We start from the raw sequence: 21,002 nt of genomic DNA on the forward strand, positions 1-21,002 counted from the left end.
AGAGCCAGAGCTTCTTTTGCCCAGTTCCCTGGATCCCACGGGAGAAATACAAAGAAAGCACCTTTAAGACCAACAAGTGCTAATGTTTTAAACATGTTTTATTTTAAGGGTTTTTTTAAAGTCACGTTTGTCTGTGTCCTTTAAAAAGTTTATATCTCTGCTACCTAATCCTAATTAGATACACACCAGATACACACATGGCTCGGCCCGACATGGCCCGGCCCAGCCCAACATCGTCTCATTTAAGGTCAGATCCGGCCCTCATAACAAATGTTCGACACCCCTGTTCTAGAGAGCGTTCTTGCAAGGCCAACTGGCCCTTACCCATTCTTGGTGTTTTCAAACCAGAACCGGTCTCCATCCCTCAGCCGAACAAACTGGTCCTTCACGATAGCGTGGAAAAGGGTTCTATCAGCTTCCAGCAAAGCCCCAGGCAGCAGCTCCAGGCGGTCCGTGTCATTTCCGTAGAGGGCCGCCAGTCTCTCGATTAGCTAAAAAACAAAACCGTAAGGGCAGGGTTAGTGGGAAGCTGTTCAGGCAGTATGTTCACAATGAACAAAAGGAAGTCCTTCTTCACTCAAAAGCAATGCAGTTGTGGAATCGGTTGCCAATGGTAGCCGCTGGCGTAGATGCTTTTCAGAGGTGATTAGACACATTCACAGAGGAGAGGTCCATCAATGGCTACCAGCTTGAGTTGCCAGCTCTGGGTTGGGAAATACCTGGAGATTTTGGGGGTGGAGCCTGAGGAGGGCGGGGTTTAGAGAGGGGAGGGCCTTCAATGGGGTACAGAATCCACCTTTCAAAGCAGCCATTTTCTCCAGGTTGCCAGGTCTCTCCTGGGGGATGGGGAGGGACTTACCAGGAGAAAGAGAAAGGTCTTGTTGCTGGCGCCAAACAGGAAGTGATGTCATCACATCAAGTAATGTTCAGGCGGTGCTCTGATATTTGGGTGAAAACTCTACGGTCAAACCAGCTTCCACTATAAAGTTTTTGCCCAAATACCAGAGTGTCACCTGGATGTTGCTGGTGTGATTATGCCAATTCCTGTGTGGCACCAGTGACATGGCCTGGGCTTTTCTCCTTCTCCAGTTAAGTTCCTCTGCCAGGCAGCTGACTGGTGGCTGGCAGGCAAAGCCGTTAGGCTGGAGAACACCTGCCTCCACTGGGCGGAGGGTGGGGTCAGGTCTGGCACCCATAAGGTGAACTGGTCTCCAACCACCACCCAGAGCTTGGCAACCCTACAGCCAAAATTACTCAAGGGAACCTCTACGTATAGAGGCAGTCAACCTGTAAATATCAGTACTAATACTTTGCTTGCCTTGAACCCGCAGCAAGCAGCCAGAGACAGCTTGTTACATTTTTCCAGTTCGGAAAAGGGCTACGGGAGAGACATTTCGCTCCTTTGTTCCAACAAGGACCCATGAAATTTCTTCTCTTTGTCCCATTATGCAAATGTCTTTCTTTTAAAAGATGCACACTGAGAGGAATTTACAGGGACCAAGGGAGGGATATTTTTTCTAGGAGGCTTTGGAGGCTCTCAGCAGCCCTGCCTACCAGCTTTAGACCAGGGCTGTGGTCCCCTCCCCTCCAGTGCTGGTTCCAAGTTTTCAGAAGCCCCAGGGCCTTTCTCCCCTCCTCTGCCCATCACCTGTCCCTCTTCACACCCTCATTCCCTCCCACCCATCCTCATGGCCTTCCACCTGCCTTGGAGTCCTTCTCTTAGAAGATGAAGACTGCAGATTTATACCCCGCCCTTCTCCCTGAATCAGAGACTCAGAGCGGCTTACAATCTCCTATATCTTCTCCCCCCACAGCAGATCCCCCTGTGAGGTGGGTGGGGCTGAGAGGCTCTCTCAAAAGCTGCCCTTTCAAGGACAACCTCTACCAGAGCGATGGCTGACCGAAGGCCATTCCAGCAGCTGCAAGCGGAGGAGCGGAAAATCAAACCCGGTTCTCCCAGATAAGAGTCCGCATACTTAACCACTACACCAAACTGGCTCTGGTGATATCACTTGGACCTCACTCCCTCTTCTAGTATGCTGATGCTGGCACTGGTCCCCTTCCATTGCTGTCAAGCTCCTCTGCCCACCATTCCCCCAATTCATGTGCATCAAGTGAGGCAAGAACAAAGACAGAACCCAGGGAGAAGCTGTCCTTGAGAAGAACCTCCATCCTCAATCACTTTTGAGGGACCCTTGTACTCCTTGGCCCCAGCCCCCCCTCTTCCTTAGAGTGCTAGCTCTGTACCGTCTGGCTCTTCTGAAAGATTTCTGCATTGATTCTCTGCCAGTCGTTAGCAGTGTCAGATTGGAAGAATGTTCTGGCTTTCTTATAGGTGGATAAGCCAAGGTCCCGCCCACGCTGGATCCAGCTAGCCACAAAGTCGGTGCGGGAGTACTTCACTGTCCCATACCAGTAATCTGCAGAACAAAGACAAACGGGGCATGAGGTTGTCACAACGGGACAGGAACATTCTCTGTCTGCAAAAGGTGCTCATGATTTTAGCAGGCCCCAGGTTAATACTCTCTCTTTTTGAAGAGACGGGATTGCTAGCCGATGGCAAGTCCAGCACTTAGTTTAGATTATTCGATTTATATCCTGCTCAAGCAGGTTCAGGGCGGCTCACAATACACTGTAAAGTCACAATAAAACCATTCAATTAAACATTAAATTAGAACAGTTTAAACAATTTGGTGCTAATTCCATTTAGTTACAGACGGCATTCAGACATCCAATTAAGTTTAATATCTCGGAGGTGTCAGTTAAAAGCTAGCTGAAATAATATTGACAATTCAACAACTGCAACACAGCTTGTTTTCTAAATTAAAATCGAAGGCTTGCCTCTTTCTTATAACACAGAGGAGACCACCGCATTTTTCTGCATGGACTTCTGTTCCAAATGGTCTCCAAGTCCAGAATGATGACTCATCCTTCCCCGAGGAAGGATACTTCTGCCATGTCTCTGCACCAGGCTTGATCTAATCACATTCAGTGCAGGAACGCAGCAGATGATCAGAGGCTAACTGGAAGCAGACGACCCCAGGGCAACACATACAGCAAACACAGCCTATTCTGCAGATGAGGCAGCGTGATGTAGGGGATGGAGTGGTGGGCTAGGACCCCAGGCGACCTGTTTTCAAATTCCAATTCTGCCATGAAAGCTGGCGGGGTAACCTCAGGCCCATCACAAACTTTCAGCTTGGTATATTTCGCAGGGTCATTATGAGAAAACGGAGGAGGGGAAAATGATGTTCTAAGGCACTTTGAACACCAACAGGAGGGAAAAGTGGAATATAATTCTAGATGAGTTGTTTGGGCTCACTGGACCATTTGATTATTAAAGCAATTTAAGATGGGAATGATTGGGTGAGTCATTGGAAGAAAATTTCAGCTGCTGACTGAGCAAACCTCATTTTCTCCGTGTACAGTGAGAAAGATCTTGCATTTGTGTGTGTGTGTAAAATGCTATCAAGTCACAGCTAACTTTGGGTGACCCTGTAGAGCAGAGGTGTCAAACTCATTTGTTATGAGGGCCAGATCTGACACTGTGAAGCTGGCCCACGCATGCCATTAAATGTAATGCCAAGTACAGGAAATATCGATTTTATAAACAACACAGCCCAACCCAAGTACTGATACTATTTTTTTTATGCAATATGCAAACAAAAATAATCGATTCCTAGCAGTGGAAGCAACTGATTTACTGGGGAGCCTACGAAAGCTCCTAATAAATGTATTTAATCATAGACAAGACCAGGGCTTTTTTTTTGTAGCAGGAACTCCTTTGCATATTAGGCCACACACCCCTGATGTAGCCAATCCTCCAAGAGTTTACAGGACTCTATGTACAGGGCCTACTGTAAGCTCCAGGAGGATTGGCTACATCAGCAGGGTGTGACCTAATATGAAAAGGAGTTCCTGCTACAAAAAAAATCCCTGCACAAGGCTAAGTTTTTTCCAAGGGATACCATAAAAGGCAGAGCACCCTGTTTCCATACATACCAGTTGCTTGTGGGCCAAGTAAGAGCCCTAAATTAATTGGTTCTGATCCCCCAGGCCTTATGTTTGGCAACCCTGTGTAGAGTTTTCAAGGTAAGGTACTAACAGAGGTGGCTTGCCATTGCTTCCCTCTGCAAAGCAACCCTGAGACTACTTGGCGGTTTCCCATTCAAAGACTAACCAGAGTTGACCCTGCTTAATTTTCAAGATCTGACAAGAAGACCATAGCCCCTGTCAAAAAGAGATGCCCCTACTCTTAATAAATGCTAGCAGTTTAAGAAAGAAGAAAAACTCTACCTCTGAGATCTTCAACCACAATGTTGTCTTCCCGTTCAGCGATTTGGGAACTCATCCCCAGCAACAGGTCGCTGACATCCTCATCTGTTTGGAGATTGGGATTCTGAGCCAAAACAGAAAGACGTAGCATAAAACAAAAATGTGTTTGCAAAGGACGCCCACTGCCAGCATCAGCACTGAAGACAGGGGTGGAATTCTAGCAAGAGCTCCTTTGCATATTTGGCCACACATCCCTGATGTAGCCAATCTTCCAAGAGCTTACAAGGCTTTTTTTTGTAAGCTCTTGGAGGACTGGCTGCATTAGGGGTGTGTGGCCTAATATGCAAAGTAGCTCCTGCTAGAATTCCACCCTTGACTACAGGGAATCTGCCAGTTCAAATCTTTGTAACATTGGCCCAATAGACCAAGCCCACAGATGATAGAAATCTGCACAATCCTACCAAATCAGTGTTCTGGGCCTTGCTGTAGCGGTGGCATCTTCCTAGGGATGTGTGCCTACCAACAGGGGAAGCAACTAGCTTCACCCATTTGTCTGTTTCTATGCCCGGATACTGGAATGTGAGTCTCTAGTTAAAACTTGTGCTTTAGTTGCTCTCAGACAACCCTGCAAGAAGAAGAGCCTACCTCTCGGCTCCAGTAAGCATTGCAAAGTCGGAGTGCTGGAAAGGACTCTTCGCCATCATCTTTGTTTTTCACACCTCGGAAATAGCAAGATGAGTTCCTAACAGGAACAAAAACACGCACACACGTACTAAAGAGATGAGGGAGGCGAGAAGATAATGGAGAAGATAACGGAAACAGACATTTTGAAGAGTTTAGCAAGAAAAATGTTATGATTTCTCACCTCATGTAGACTCCAGAAGGGACCATGGTGCCTAGGAAGAGGGCAGAAGCCGCCAGGAATTCAGGAGAGATCCTGGAATCTATATGCTGCTTGTAACCTGTAACACAGAGAAAGACACACCTGTTGCTGAGCTCTGGCTCTCTAGGGACAACAGCTTCACAGTCGGAGCGAGGGAGGGTTGCCAACTCCGGGTTGGGATTGAGAAACATCTGAAGATTTGGGGGGTGGGGAGCTGAGAATGGCAGGATTTGGCGAGGGGAGAAACCTTAGCCAGGGGATAATACCACAGAGTCCACCCTCCACAGCCGTCATTTTCTCCAGGGAAACTGAACTTGGTCATCTGGAGATCAACTATAATTCTGGAAGCTCTCCAGGTGCCATCTGGAGGCTGGCAACCCTTGGGTGAGGCTAGTGGGGTACAGCACCCCACCCCACCCCACCTCGGCTTTGGCTTAACCTAAACCTAAGGCTTTTTTCCAGAGAAACAGACTGCATTTGTAAGTCACGAAACTGCAGGTAGACCTCTTGGCTAGGCAACAGGATGATAAGCATTTCTGTTAATAAGGGTCCTGATTCTGCCTTGCTTGGAATCCTCATCTGGCAGCTCCCCTGGCACAAGAGGGATGGGAGGTGGAAATGCAGTGCCATTTCTGAGTGCTTCTTTGTAACTTCTTTATAACTGTGGTATCTATCTGGATGAATCCTTTTCCTAATAAAATAGTAAAATGAAGGCTGATATACCTTCAAAGTAGAACCGAGGCCTCCTGGTTTGCCCTCCCCCCCCCGGCACTGTTCCTCAAATGACTCATGTACAGCCTCCCCCTACTTCCAAGGGCCGGTTTGCTTTCTTTTGGTATTCCCTCTGCCAATACTCTTTATCAGCTCTGACGTCGTTTCAGCCCTTAGCTCCCTTTCTTAATGGTTTGTTTTTCTACTTTTCTGGAGCCTTCCTTGACAATGGAGGCACAGATAGCAGCCACTGCTAAAGCCGCCTTTTTCCATCTTAGGAAGGCGAAGCAGTTGGCCCTCTTCCTGGAACGTGGCGACCTAGCAATAGTGATCCATGCAACAGTCACCTCGAGGTTGGACTACTGTAATGCCCTCTACATGGGGCTGCCCCTGTACTGAACTCGGAAACTGCAGCTAGTGCAGAATGCAGCAGCCAGGCTGTTGGTGGGACTACCTCGGTGGGAGCACGTGCAGCCTAGGTTGCGGGAGCTGCACTGGCTGCCAATTGTGTTCTGAGTTCGTTACAAGGTGCTGGTTATTACCTTTAAAGCCCTTTATGGCCGAGGACCTGTCTACCTTAGGGACCGCCTCTCTCCATACATTCCCCAGAGAGCACTGAGATCTAGCTCCCAAAATCTCTTAAAAATCCCTGGACCAAAGGAGGCCAAACTGAAAACAACTCGAGAGCAGGCCTTCTCAATAACGGCTCCCCATTGGTGGAATCAATTACCAGCGGAGGTTTGAGCCCTGCGGGGCTATAATCAGTTCCGCAGCGGCTGTAAAACTGTCCTTTTTCAAATGGCCTACAAGATTGAATCCTGAAGCGACACCTAGCCATCTGATATACGCTGTCTTGTATTATAGCACCTTAACTTGAGACCCTGGAGAGCCGCTGCTAGTCTGAGAAGACAATACTGACTTTGATGGACCAAGGGTCTGATTCAGTATAAGGCAGCTTCATATGTTCATATGTTCAACTATTGTGGTTTTAATTAATTATCTAATGTATTTTATTGTATAATATATTTATTGTAATCATGGCACTTTCCATGTCTGTAAGCCGCCCTGAGCCTGCCTCGGCGGGGAGGGCGGGATATAAATAAAAATTATTATTATTATTATTATTATTATTATTATTATTATTATTATTACTTCAGGGGTGGCCAAACTTGCATAACTTAAGAGCAACATAGAATAAACTTCAGATGTTTGAGAGCCACAAGACAGGAAGGAAGGAAGGAAGGAAGGAAGGAAGGAAGGAAGGAAGGAAGGAAGGAAGGAAGGAAGGAAGGAAGGAAGGAAGGAAGGAAAATAGATGGGGGAGAAGGAAAGGAGAGAGAGACAGAAAGAAACTTTAACTTTAAACACATTCTCCAAACTACTGGCCAGCTTGGTTTGGAGAAGTGATTTAAAGGTACAAATGCCTTCTCCAAACTGGCTGATGGAGCGACGGGCGCTCCGAGAGCCACACAATATGTGTGTGAAAGAGTCACAGTTTGGCAACCTCTGCTCTACTTAATTAGTGATGGCTGTTTACTATGGTCAGGGCTATTTTTGTAGAAAAAGCCCAGCAGGAACTCAATTGCATATTAGGCCACACCTCCTGACATCACCATTGTTTCACATAGGGTTTTGTTTGCAGAAAAAGTCCAGCAGGAATTCATTTGCATATTAGGCTACACCCCCTGATGCCAAGTCAGCTGGAACTGTGTTCCTGTGCATTCCTGCTCAAAAAAAGCCCTGACTATGGTTATATGCCAGCAGCAGAAAACATATATTAGCAGAAACAGATGCATTAAGCCATTATATAAAAGGATATAATAATAACAGATCTATTTCACTGACTCAGCTGGAACCACGGTAGACTTTGATGGCTACATAGAATCCAGCACATCTGGCTGTGGTTCCAGGTGAGAGTTGCCGGCTATGGTTTTGAAAATACCTACAGATTTTTTGGGGTGGAGCCTGGGGAGGATGGAGCTTGGGGAAGGGAAGGACCTCAGCAGGCTACAATGCCATAGAGTCCATCCTCCAAAGAGACTGGATTTTTAAAAAAAGATATTGAATTTTTTTTACCCCACCCTCCACTTTGAATCTCAGAGCCTCAGAGCAGCTTACAAACTCCTTCACCTTCCTCCCCTCAACAACATACACCCTGTGAGGTAGGTGGGGCTGAGAGAGCTCTGACAGAAGCCCCCCCTTTCAAGGACAACTCCTACAAGAGCTGTGGCTGACCCAAGGCCATTCCAGCAGCTGCAAGTAGAGGAGTGGGGAATCAAACCTGGTTCTCCCAGATAAGAATCCACGCACTTAACCACTACACCAAAGCAGCCAGTTTCTCCAGGGGAACTGTTCTCTGTTGTTCAGATATCAGTTGTAATAGCAGATCTCCAGATTCCACCTGGAAGTTGGCAGCTCTAGTCCAGGGTCAAGATTTACTAAAGAAACAAACGTGAACACATAGGTTGCCCAAGGCCTCCCCCTTGTCTACTGGTGGGGGTGGGGTGGGGGGTTGTCAGCTCCAGGTTAGGAAACTCCTGAAGATTTGGGGATGGAACTTGGAGAGGGCAGAGACCTCAGTGGGGCACAATGCCACAGAGTCCACCCTCCAAAGCATCCATTTTCTCCAGGGGAACCGATCTCTGTAGTCTGGAGGTGCCTGGCATCCCTACCTGAAGCTGCCTTACACTGAATCAGAGCCTTGGGCCATCAAGGTCAGTATTGTCTACCCAGCGGCTCTCCAGGATCCCAGGCAGAGGTCTTTCACATCATCTCCGAACTGGTCCTTCTAACTCAGGGGTGGGGAACCTTTTTTCTGACAAGGGCCATTTGGATATTTATAACACCATTCGCGGGCCATACAAAATTATCAACTTAAAAAACTGTTCCGCCGAGGGAGAACGATTCAGGCCAGCAAAATTAATGCAAATAATTGTTTTTCTTTTTTGAAGTCACGTGGGGAGAACCTAATTCAGCACACACACACACCCTGGCCCACCGCCCTAGGCAAATGCCTAGGTCCAGGCATATTAGACCACATCCCCTAATATTAGCATATTAGGTCACACAATCTGGGATAATCACGTGCAAACTGAACTGGTGGTAGCTGGCTCCCACGCCCCACTGCTGCCACCCCTCCCTCCCTCCCTTCATGTGGAAACTGCAGCTGCTCCCAGCACACTTTTAAAGGCACCCCCATACCCCAGCAGCAGCCTTTCACTGCTGCACAGTGCAGTTGGGCTGCACAATCCTTGCTGGCCATTGGGCCCAAGGGAGGCCGCAACATGGCTCAGCTTAGCCCAGCAGTCCCCGAAGGCCAGACGAAGTGATCTCGAGGGCTGTAAATGGCCCTCGAGCCTGACGTTCCCCACCCCTGTTCTAACTGGAAATGGCAGGGACTGAACCTGGGACCTTCCGCATGCAAAGCAAAGGCTCTTCCACTGAGCCGCTGCCCTTCTCCGGTAGCATTCCTCTGATCTCCAGGGCTTTTTTAGGAGGACAAGAATGATAAATGCAACAGGACAATAAATGCAAGGGAATCACAAAACTGGCAGTCGAAACATCAGAGGCCCTAAGCAGCGGTCGACACTCTGGCACCAAGCCCATGCTCACCTTCATATCCTGCGATGGTGCTTCCCAGGAAGGTCGGGAGCCATTCATATAGCACAGTTTTCTAGAAAGGGAAGAAGCAAGTTTTGAGAAGGGCACAAAGAGAGCCCAAAAGCTCTATCTCTTTCTATCCCCACTCTTCCTCCAAAGAGTGCAAGGGAATGGCCCACGGTTCCCCTGTCCTTTCTCTTGCAACAACCCTGCGAGGGAGGCTGACAGAGCGAGTGACTGGCCAAAGGTCACCCAGGAAGCTTTGCAGCTGAGTGAATTCACCTCTGACATAAACTGGATGGCCCATTCTAGGTCCCCCCCTGGCCACCGGTGGGGAGTAGGGGGATAGGGTTGCCAGCTCCAGTTTGGGAAATTGCTGGAGATTTGTGGGTGCGGCGCAGGGAAGACATGGACCTCAGTGGGGTACAATGTGATAGAGTCCACTCTCCAAAGCATCCATCTTTTCCAGGGGAACCGATAGGCGAGCCATTGGGGAGGGACGGTGGCTCAGTGGTAGAGGATCTGCTTGGTAAGCAGAAGGTCCCAGGTTTAATCCCCGGCATCTCCAACTAAAAAGGGTCCAGGCAAATAGGTGTGAAAAACCTCAGCTTGAGACCCTGGAAAGCCGCTGCCAGTCTGAGTAGACAATACTGACTTTGATGGACCAAAGAGGGTCTGATTCAGTAGAAGGCAGCTTCATATGTTCATATACATGTTCACAATTCCAGGAGATCCCCTGCTTACATATGAAAGCTGGCATCATATGAAGCAATCCTGTCTCTCTCTAAGACCCCTCACCAATATACTAGTAAGTATTGTCAAGTGGCAACTGACTTATGGCAATCCCACCACTTGGCTTTCAAAGCAAGCGAGAAGCAGAAATGGTCTGCTGCTCCCTGTGGAGTCTTCTTTGGAGGTCTCCTGTCCAAGTACTGACTCTGCTTAGCTTCCAAGATCTGAGAAAGTGAGGCAATATCATGCCTCCTTCCTTCTCTCCTCATCAATTTACTTACTTACTAGAGCCGGTGCTGCATAGCAGCTAAGAGAAGTATGGGAGGTCACTGGATCAAGTCTGAGCCCAAAAGTTAGTAGCTGGCTTTCAACAAGAACTCTCTCTCTCTCTGTCTATTTCACTCTCCCATACTGGCAATGATGCTCACCAACTTTGCAGGGTTGTTGCAGGATTGCAAAAACAGTCGTTTGCTCTTGGAACCCATGAATAGGCTACAAAGATGGATGGACATTACTGGCGTCAACAGAGAGGATCTCTCTCCCTTCCATGTCTCACCTGGTAAGTGGCCACGACCCACTTGCGGGCGTGTTGGAACAGATCTTCGTCAGACCAGCCGGGATTCTGCCTGGCAAGCTCCTTTGCCCGGTAGTTGTGGTAGCGGAACCAGAGGATACTCATGGCTTGCAGGAATGGGTTTTCGTTCCCTCTGGCACTGCCAAAGTCTAGCAAAAGGAACCCAAGAGATAGGGGGTGGGAAATTAGGCATCTCTGCACATAATATATCCAGGAGGAACTAATGTCTTTCAGGGCTCAGCAAGAAGTCAGCACTGCTGAGTCAGAACCCAAAGCTGGAGCAATCTTGTACAAAGAGCTGAATGGCCAAAGCAGAAATCCTTTGGTATGCATGTTGACAACGCTTAGAATTAAATGTTCTGTCATTAGCACATCAAGGAAAGAGTTCTAGACCAGGGGGTCCTTGGGTTGCCAGGTCAACCTACCCTGGCCACCCAGGGCCTCCTGATATCCTTCTGGGAGACTGGAAATTATGATGGCCATTTTCAGGCCTACTTCTGGTTTCAAGCCTACTTCTGGTTTGGGGGCAAAACTCCTATGGAGAATTTGGCTTCAAACCAGAGTTTTACCCCAAAACCAGAGTATCACCCCCACTGGAAGGCAAGCCTGAAACTGGAAGTAGGCCCAAAACCGGAAGTAGGCCTGAAAAAGTCAGTTGGGGGTGGGCAAGAGCCTGCGAAAGCAAGGATTCTCCCACTCCCACCGAGGGGCTGGCAACCCTTGGAGTTCCCAGCATGGCGGGTGCCCATGGGTACCATGGTGTCTGCCAACACCTTTCCTGGAGCCTGTGAATTATTTTTAGAATGTGGGCGGTATCAGATGTGGCTTCTGCCCAGCAAGGCTTCTGTTTGGCCACTGGAGATTTGATTGGATGTGCAAATTTTTCAAAATGTCACTTTGGCAGCAGCTGCAGCCACAGCCCAAGAATCTTCACAGTGGCTGCTAACAGACCGGCACTTGGGGCCGACCCAGAGACGCCTCAGAAAGTGTCCGAAAAAAACCATCCACGCAGTAACATCCGGAAGCCGTCCCAATCCCGTACTCACCCCATCATCTGGGCCGATCCACCCGCCTCAAAAAGGCCCCACGTCAAAAGTGTTGTTTTTTCGCTAGGGTGCCTCCAAGGTGGCTCCCAGTCGTCTGGAAGGCTGAGAAGTCCCTGAAGAGCGCCCAGGGAGCCATGAATGGGATGTGAGAGTGTTCCAGACACTCCCCAGGTGCCCATCCAGAAGCTCCGGGGCGCTTATTTCCGGCTGGCTTTATTTGGGGTGACTTCAAGCCACCCCAAATTGGCCATCTGATATCACCCTATTTCAGGGGTGGCCAACAGTAACTCTCCGGATGTTTTTTGCCTACAACTCCCATCAGCCCCAGCCATTGGCCATGCTGGCTGGGGCTGATGGGAGTTGTAGGCAAAAAACATCTGGAGAGCTACCGTTGGCCACCCCTGCATTTGACTGGAAATAAGCTGGGGCAGCCATTTTATGGCTGGCTCTGCCCTCTATTTTATGGCAACCAATCTTTAGCTGCCCCTATCATGTGGTGTGCAAATTCCAAAGGTGCCCACAGGATCAAAAATGATGGGGGATTCTTGCTCCAGACATTTGATTGATGTGCTAATTTTCTACAGTCAGGGAAATTGTGTTTTGTCTGTGGGGGTGGATTCAAAGGTATGCTCCTTCACAGGGGTTTTTTTTGTAGCAGGAACTCCTTTGCATATTAGGCCATACACCCCTGATGTAGCCAATCCTCCTGGAGCTTAAAGGGCTCTTCTTGCAGGACGATTGGCTACATCAGGTGTGTGTGGCCTAATATGCAAAGGAGTTCCTGCTTCAGATGGAAGTAGCACTCTCCTAGGGCGGTCATGCCACATTATGGCTTTTTCATGTTTGAAAGAGCTCTCACTTAATTTCCTATAGAAAATAGTCAGGCATAGAATCTCATTCAAAGGTGAATAGACAGATTCATGGAGAGGTCTATCAGTGGCTGCTAGGTGTGATAACGAAAGGGAACTTCCATGTTCAGAGGCAGTCAATCTCTGAATCCCAGTGCCAGGAGGCAACATTAAGGGAAGTCCTCAGCCTCCATCCCCTGTTGTCAGCTGCCCAGAGGAACTGGCTGGCCACTTGTGTGAGACAGGATGCTGGACTAGATGGACCACTGGTCTGATCCAGCGGGGCTGTTCTTATGAAGGCCTCGGCCTCTCTGCCCTGCTGTTGGCCCTTCAGAGGAACTGGCTGGCCACTGTGTGAGACAGGATGCTGGACTAGATGAACCACTGATCCGATCCAGCAGGGCTCTTCTTAAGTTCTTACGGTACACACACCAGGAAGTGAAATGGCTGTCCTACCATAAGATTGCTTGGGTGATTTAATTTCTCCACCCGTGTTTTTAAGAAACAAACAGAAGCAAATTGTATGTTGGTTTTTTAAACATCACTCACATTCCATATTTTATCAGTCCCAGGATGACTTACCAGTCAAACAGATAAGGCCTCATAAAGCATGTATAAAACGATAAAAGATCCGTAATGACTGAAGAGATGACACCTCATCACGTCCACATGCAAATTCTGAGCATTAAACTTTATACTTCTTGTCAGCCTGAGAAATGTGCAATGTGCTAAAGGTTGGACCCTCTCATATTCTGCTCTACACCTGATTTCCAGCGAAAAAACAAATAATCTCACCTGAACTCAACCTGAGCATCCTTGCCAAAGCTACCTGAACCGTGGTAACCCCATCTAGATAGGTTAACAAAACTTGTAAAATGTAATTTTGCTACACTGGGCTAACTTCAGTATTGAAATTACATGTCTATTGGCAGCGAGGATTTTAAAAACACCCAAAAGACAGACCACAATGAGGACTGAGATCACATTCAACACCAAAAGAAATTCTAGCATTGATAAGGATTTAGACCTGTCTCACAGGGAGTCATCTTTACTGCCTGCTTCATTGATGGGCTACAACAGGGGTGGCCAAACTGTGGCTCAGGAGCTGCATATGGCTCTTTCATACATATTGTGTGGCTTCCGAAGACCCCACCATCCCATCAGTCAGCTTGTAGAAGGCATTCATCTCTTTAAATCACTTCTCCAAGCAAAGCCAGCTTGAAGAATGCATTCAAAGTTAAAGCTGCTTTCTTTCAATCTCTCCCTCCTTTCTCCTTCCCCTCCATTTTCCTTCTTTCCTTCCACATCTGATGCTTATTCTATGTGGCTCTTATGTTAAGCAAATCTGGCCACCCCTGGACTACAACATACTGCCTACAGTTGCCAACTCCGGGTTGGGAAATACCTAGGGATTTTTGGGGGGTGGAGCCTGAGGAGGGTGGAGTTTGGAGAGGGTGGAGTTTGGGAAGGGGAAGGATTTCAGGAAGGCATAATGCTGTAGAGTTCACCTTCCAAAGCAGCCATTTTCTGCAGGGGAACTGAGCTCTGTTGCATGGAGATCAGTTGTAACAGCAAGAGATCTCCAGCCACCACCTAGAGGTTGGCACTCCAATTACTGCTCCCAATTGCCCTTTCCAAAGTGGCCTTTAAAAGGGGAGGGCATCAGTTTATATTTCCACAGTTTTGCATATAATCTGTAGTTTGGTCCTGCAACCTTTCCCATGAGGGTGCTTTCTAGCTAGGGTTGCCAGCCTCCAGGTGGAGACAGGAGATCTCCTGCTATTACAACCAATATCGAGAAAATAGAGGAGAAGAAGAAGAAAACTGCAGATTTATATCCCGCCCTTCTTTGAATCAGAGTCTTAGGCCGAGGTCAGACGCACATAAACTGACGGGATGGGCATGGATGAAAGCCAGATGCATGTCGGATTTTATGCAGTTGTCCAAACATCAACATCTGGCAATGGTCGTTGGCTCGTTCATGCCCCGAACTGCCATGACTGAGACGCGGACTTTTTTTATACTACATTAAATCCGGAATAAGAATGCTTCCGACGACTCCTGCGCATACTTTCTATGTTTGAACGCTCCATTGTAGCCGACTCGCAAGCGCACATCCACTTCCCTGCGAGAGCCCACTCCAAATGATATCATTGTGCCAGCAATTGTTGACTCAGCCTTCCAACCTTCTGAGGTCGGTAAAATATGCACCCAGCTTGCTGGGGGGGAAGGTATAGATGATTGGGGAAGGCAATGGCAAACCACCCCGTAAAAGGTCTGTCATGAAAACTTTGTGAAAGCAGCGTCACCCCAGAGTCGAAAACGACTGGTGCTTGCACAGGGGATCTTGTGCACACTGGTGCACTGGTGCTTGCCAGGGGAGGAAGATGACCCACCTTTGCCATCTCCCCGCCAGGCGGAGAGACAGCAAAGAGAGTTGCCGTGCTCCCCCCCCCCATTTAAACACCACGTTGGGGTGTTTAAATGGGGGGGGAGATCCCCCACCTTTGCTGTCTCCCCACCAGGTGGAGAGACAGCAAAGAGAGTTGCCATGCTCCCCCCCCCATTTAATCACCACGGCGGGGTGTTTAAATGGGGGGGAGGAAGATCCCCCACCTTTGCTGTCTCCCCGCCAGGCGGAGAGACAGCAAAGAGAGTTGCCGTGCTCCCCCCCCATTTAAACACCACGGGCTTCCCCTTCCTTTCTGGGTGTTTAAATGGGGGGGGGGGCAGATCGCCCACCTTTTCTGGCACCTTTAAAAAAAAAAAAAGCCAAGCACAATATACCACGTACTGTGCTTGCGTGAGTGTGGAATGCCATTGCAAAAAATGAGGTCCGGTTGAGACCTCTGATCAACCAGCAACGGGACCAACGCTGCTTAGAACTGAAAGATGGAGGGATGTCTGATCAGAAAATTTGTTGTAAAAAAGCTGCGGGGTATAATAGCGACGGGTTAGGGATGGATTTAATGGTGAGTGTGACCGTGGCCAATGAGTGGCTTCCAATCGCCTTTATCTTCTTCCCCCACAACAGTCACTCTGTGAGGTGGATGGGTCTGAGAGAACTCTCGCAGGAGCTGCCCTTTCAAGGACAACTCCTGCGATAGCTATGGCTAACCCAAGGCCATCCCTGCAGGTGGAAGTGGAGGAGTGGGGAATCAAACCGGTTCTCCCAGATAAGAGTCCGCACACTTAACCACTACAGGGGAAGAAGGTCTATGAGAGCTATGGCTGACCCAAGGCCATACCAGCAGCTGCAAGTGGAGGAGTGGGGAATCAAACCCGGTTCTCCCAGATAAGAGTCTGCACACTTAACCACTACAGGGGAAGAAGGTCTATGAGAGCTATGGCTGACCCAAGGCCATCCCTGCAAGTGCAAGTGGAGGAGTGGGGAATCAAACCGGTTCTCCCAGATAAGAGTCCGCACACTTAACCACTACACCAAACTGGCTCTCTCAGTTCCCCTGGGGAAAATGGCTGCTTTGGAGGGTGGCCTCTATGGCCTTGTACCCTGCTGAGGTCCTGCCCCTCCCCAAACCCCACCCCCACAGATTCCACCCCCAAAATCTCCAGGGATTTCCCAACCCAGAGCTGGAAACCCTGTTTCCAACAATTGACAACCAGTGCATTTAAGGAGCAGAACCAGACTCTGCAGACTGTACCACATGCTTATAAGCACTTTGGGTCGGGATGCTATTTAAATTTTATACCCTGCCTTCCCACTCCCCCACAGCAGGAGCTGAAACTTCCTTACCGAAGATCCCTTGTGGCCCACCCTGACTGGTGGATGGATCCAGAGCCTTCCACATTAAGCTGGTCGCCTGTGTCTGCTTTGGAAGACCCGGGTAAGTTCCAGAAGCCAGCATCCCTCCAGAGAAAGTTCTCAGAGAATCGCTCCAGGAATGTGACGGGCCGTAGATCGCACTGCCATCCAGCCATCCCGTAACACCGTTTATCTGAGGAGAGAGAATGAACAGATATATAGGATGCATGGACTGATACCACTTCAAATCTCTGAACAGATATGTTACATGTAGACAGAGTCATGTGAATAGAAAGTATTGCAGAATTTAGGTTCAAGTGAGCCTAGGCCTCTTCTGTCATAGCAAAAGAGGGCCTAGTACAATTAACGTCTGTTCCTTGGTTCATTTCCACAAGTCTTTGCAGCCCTGCTTACCGAACACGCCTAGAAACAGAGAAAGAGGAAATCAACTCCTTGCTTCGTAGATGCACTTTTGCCTGAATTCATATCTAACATTCCCCGATCTCAGAGTGCCAGCCTCCAGCCAAAACATATCCAGATTAGTGGTACAGTAGGTGTTGTATCCGTCTAGCTCCTTTTGACACTGCAGCCAGTAAATAAAAGCCGCCCTGAGCCACCTGGTGGGAAGGGCGGGATATAAATCTCAGATAAACAAAATAAATAAATAAAATACGGTAAATATATCTGGGCAAAAGTTCATACTAGCAAAAGTCCATCCTATCAGTAAGGGGCTGCTTTTGGTTCTTGTCATACAGCCCACCTTCGTTCCTGAGTGGCATCTTGCATTGTATTCTATCGATGCCAGAACGGTATATATTGGCTGTCTTCTCAATGCTCAGGGCTGTTTTGCCAACAACTCTTGTGAGGGTCCTTGGTGAACAGACAGGAATATTCCTTTTATACTAAATATACAGTGCACTGTAGGAGGTACTGGGGTTTTTTTGTCTTTCTGTCATGTTGTTGGGCTTTTCTTTTATATGTTTTCAATAGTGTTTTAATGTGAAGAGGACTGGCCTGTGTGTCTCTCTCTGTGGAATGATTCAGTCCCTAAGCTAGTCTCACTCCAAACCATCAACAGAAACCCAGCGTAGTACAGAAGAAGACCTCAGTTCAAATCTTTCCTCAGACAGGAAGCTGTTAAGAGCCGATTGCTTTCTCTCCACCTACATCTCAAGGACAACAAATGGTAAAATGCAAGAGGGGAAAACTACATGCGCTGTGTGACCTAGAAGGACACAGTGTGGTGAAGTGGTTAGAGTGTCAGACTAAGATCTGGATTCGAATCTTCACTCTGCCATGGAAGCTCACTGGGCGACCTTGGGCCAGTCACACATTCTCAGCCTCACCTACCTTGTGAGCAAGGCTTTTTTGTAGCAGAAACTCCTTTGCATATTAGGCCACAAACCCTTGATGTAGCTTGCAGGGCTCTTCTTACAGGGCCTACTGTAAACTCTTGGCTACATTAGGGGTGTGTAGCCTAATATGCAAAGGAGTTCCTGCTACAAAAAAAGCCTTGCTTGTGAGGATAAAATGGAGGAGAGGCGAATGATATCAAGCTGCTTTGGGTCTCCGCAGCGAGAGAGATAAAGTGAAATAAACAAACAAAAGCTGTGAGATTCAAGAAGTACAATGCGAATGTTCATTGCGGTTACCTTGAACACCCCTGAGTTTTGTATAATGTCATCAGCTGTTGGGTGAGCCGCTCTGATTACTATGTTTTTCTCTGTAGCCGGATCTATATCTATATATGTATCTGCCAACTGCGAATCACACTTCAAGCATCTGATAAAGACAGCGCTTCATTCACAACTCTGCCATTCTTTAAGGGGCCACTAGACTTTACGCCCTCCTCTTGCTAATGTTTCTGAACATAGTAACATCAGGGTCTACATCCTCACGGTCAGGGTTTTTTTTTGTAGCAGGAACTCCTTTGCATATTAAGCCACACACCTCCTGATGTAACCAATCCTCATGGAGCTTACAGGGCTCTTAGTACAGGGCCTAATGTAAGTTCCAGGAGGATTGGCTACATCAGGGGATGTGTGGCCTAATATGCAAAGGAGTTCCTGCTACAAAAAAAGCCCTGCTCGCGTTCTAGAACCAGCCTCTGCAGTCATCTTCCCTAAGAAATAATCTGTATAACTAAGTAAAAAGTTAAATATTGTCAACAGAAGGAGCCAGGATACTTTACCTGATCCCGGGGGCTGTTAGGACTATGTCCAGTTCCTGCCACCCACTGCATGCGCTGGAAGGGCAGAACGACACCCCCTAACTTTTTAGGGTCAAACACTGGATCTCCTTGAGGGATACGCACATTCAAGAACTCAGCAGGGCAGCCCGACTTGTCGGCTTCCAAGACCTCAGAGAGCACGTGGAAACCTGCCAGATAGCCAAAGGGAAAGCTCTGGTTGGGAATGGGTTACTGTTGGCATTTGACGAGCCACAGTGTCCACAAAATCCAATGCAGCAAACTCAGAGGGTCAAAAAAGAAACAAAAGGAAACAAAAGAGGGGACCCCCTCTCCACACACACACAAAAAAATGAATCAAGAATGAAAAAGGTTAATTACAAACTAAGAATAGGGTCAATTACTACAAACAATATATATAACCAAAGTAACATTAAAAATACATGTATTTATAGTCAAAGGGTTAAAAACCTTTCTGGCCCCAACTATAGCCTCATTACAGAATAAAAATAGAAGTGGGAACTGTTGCGATGCAACGTGTTTTGGCCCAAACGTGCCTTCTTCAGTGACCAAACAGTATAGTGTACATAAGGCTCATGATACAAAAGTAAAACAATTTACAAGTTGATGTAGGACCAAAAAAGGAGTTTTATAATAAAGATCAATTTACACAAGGCCTGAGAGTATTTATGAGGCCTCCTAGAGTCAAGCCTTGCGCCATAGTCAGATATGAAGAAGATATTGGAGTTATATCCCACCCTATACTCTGAATCTCAGAGTCTCAGAGCGGTCACAGTCTCCTTTACCTCCGTCCCTCCCCCACAACAGGCACCTTGTGAGGTGGGTGGGGCTGAGAGAGCTCTTACAGCAGCTGCCCTTTCAAGGACAACTCCTGCAAGAGCTATGGCTGACCCAAGGCCATCGCAGCAGCTGTAAGAGGAGTGGGGAATCAAACCCAGTTTTCCCAGATAAGAGTCCACACACATAACCACTACACAAAACAGGCTCTGAGTGCTGCAGCTATTGCATGCCCTATGATTTTGGTCCAGAAAATGAGGCTGCAATCAGAGCCCATGATAACTAACTTTTTTGGTTCTTGATCTGAAAAATAAATGAACCCTGTATGACTAATTCAAGGTGGATGATCAAGGGTGGATCGAGAATGGCGTCTGATGAGCCACGGTGGCTAATGAAGCTCAGTTTGGTGAACTCACTGGGGCTGAGACACATTTTTACGTTAAATGACTAATTAGTTGGGACTGCCACGGAGAATGTTATGCCTGTCTTCCCTCATATGGATGACAACAAACGTTCTTAACAGCTTTGCTCACGTGGATGAAGAGAGACTTAATGTTGTTTGAGATATGCTTCTATTAAGAATATGTTCACTATATGTTGGACTGTACTGAACAAAAACAACATTTATTTATTTGTTTGTCTGTTTATTACGTTCGTTTTGTATCCCGCCCTCTCCGCAAGCAGACTCAGGGCGGCTAACAGTCAATTAAACACAATTTAAAATTACAATTTAAAACAGTAAAAATTAACAATTTACATTTCATGGTGCTACTTAAAAGTTCAGTATAGATGGGATAACTTTCTTTCTTCTGACAGTGATCCTATGGTAGACATGATTTCTCATAAGTGTTGTCGCTCAGCAGTTATTGAACACGTAACAAATATTTGTGACACGGTTGGAAATATTGACTGAAGTTGATTATTGTATTAACTGTTTCTGTATTTAAGTAGTAAGCTTAGAGATTATGATTTTGTAGTAGATGTTTGCCTTTACACTTAAAAGTTCTTTAGAGATTATTCATAAAGAGGATTTTTTTTTAGTGATTTGAGTTTTGCATGGTGTGGTTTATTTTTAATTGTTGCACTTAACGTTATTTATAGCTGTCCCAGCAAATCAGTTGTTTATCACTGAATATGTCTCAGTCAGGGCTTTTTTTGTAGCAGGAAGAAGATGCATATTAGGCTACACTCAACTGATGTAGCCAATCCTCCAAGAGCTTACAGGGCTCTTCTTACAGGGCCTACTGTAAGCTCTTGGAGGATTGGCTACATCAGGGAGGCATGGCTTAATATGCAAAAGAGTTTCTGCTACAAAAAAAGTCCTGGTCTCAGCCATTTAGAATCTGTTGAACTGAATCTCATTAGAATGGGGATCCCCAACATGCTGCCTTTGGGCGCCACAGTGCCTGCTGACACCTTCCCTGCTGCCCATCAAATTTTTTAAGAAAGAGGGGAGGGCCAAGTGCGGCTTTTTGCCCAGCAACCCCTCTGATTGGCTGTGCAGATTTTTTTAAATGCCACATTGGCTACTGCTACCACAGTACAAGAATCTTCACTGTGTGACTGGGAAACAAAGTCAATTTG

The 21,002-nt window shown here is 47.4% G+C and overlaps 1 protein-coding gene across 1 annotated transcript in view; it reads right to left on the reverse strand.

Moving 5' to 3' along the window:
- The window catches only part of DUOX2 (dual oxidase 2), a 63,971-nt gene that overhangs the window by 36,853 nt on the left and 6,116 nt on the right, over positions 1-21,002 (reverse strand). The window contains exons 4-12 of the mRNA XM_060259975.1: positions 18,624-18,811; positions 16,424-16,625; positions 10,758-10,924; positions 9,482-9,542; positions 5,141-5,237; positions 4,921-5,017; positions 4,297-4,399; positions 2,248-2,420; positions 325-491 (exon numbers count right to left, since the gene is read on the reverse strand). Of these exons, the coding sequence (XP_060115958.1) occupies positions 325-491; positions 2,248-2,420; positions 4,297-4,399; positions 4,921-5,017; positions 5,141-5,237; positions 9,482-9,542; positions 10,758-10,924; positions 16,424-16,625; positions 18,624-18,811 (1,255 nt within the window). The remainder of the gene's footprint in view (positions 1-324; positions 492-2,247; positions 2,421-4,296; positions 4,400-4,920; positions 5,018-5,140; positions 5,238-9,481; positions 9,543-10,757; positions 10,925-16,423; positions 16,626-18,623; positions 18,812-21,002) is intronic.

Source organism: Heteronotia binoei, chromosome 19, assembly GCF_032191835.1.
Source record: "Heteronotia binoei isolate CCM8104 ecotype False Entrance Well chromosome 19, APGP_CSIRO_Hbin_v1, whole genome shotgun sequence".
Lineage (NCBI taxonomy): Eukaryota > Metazoa > Chordata > Lepidosauria > Squamata > Gekkonidae > Heteronotia > Heteronotia binoei.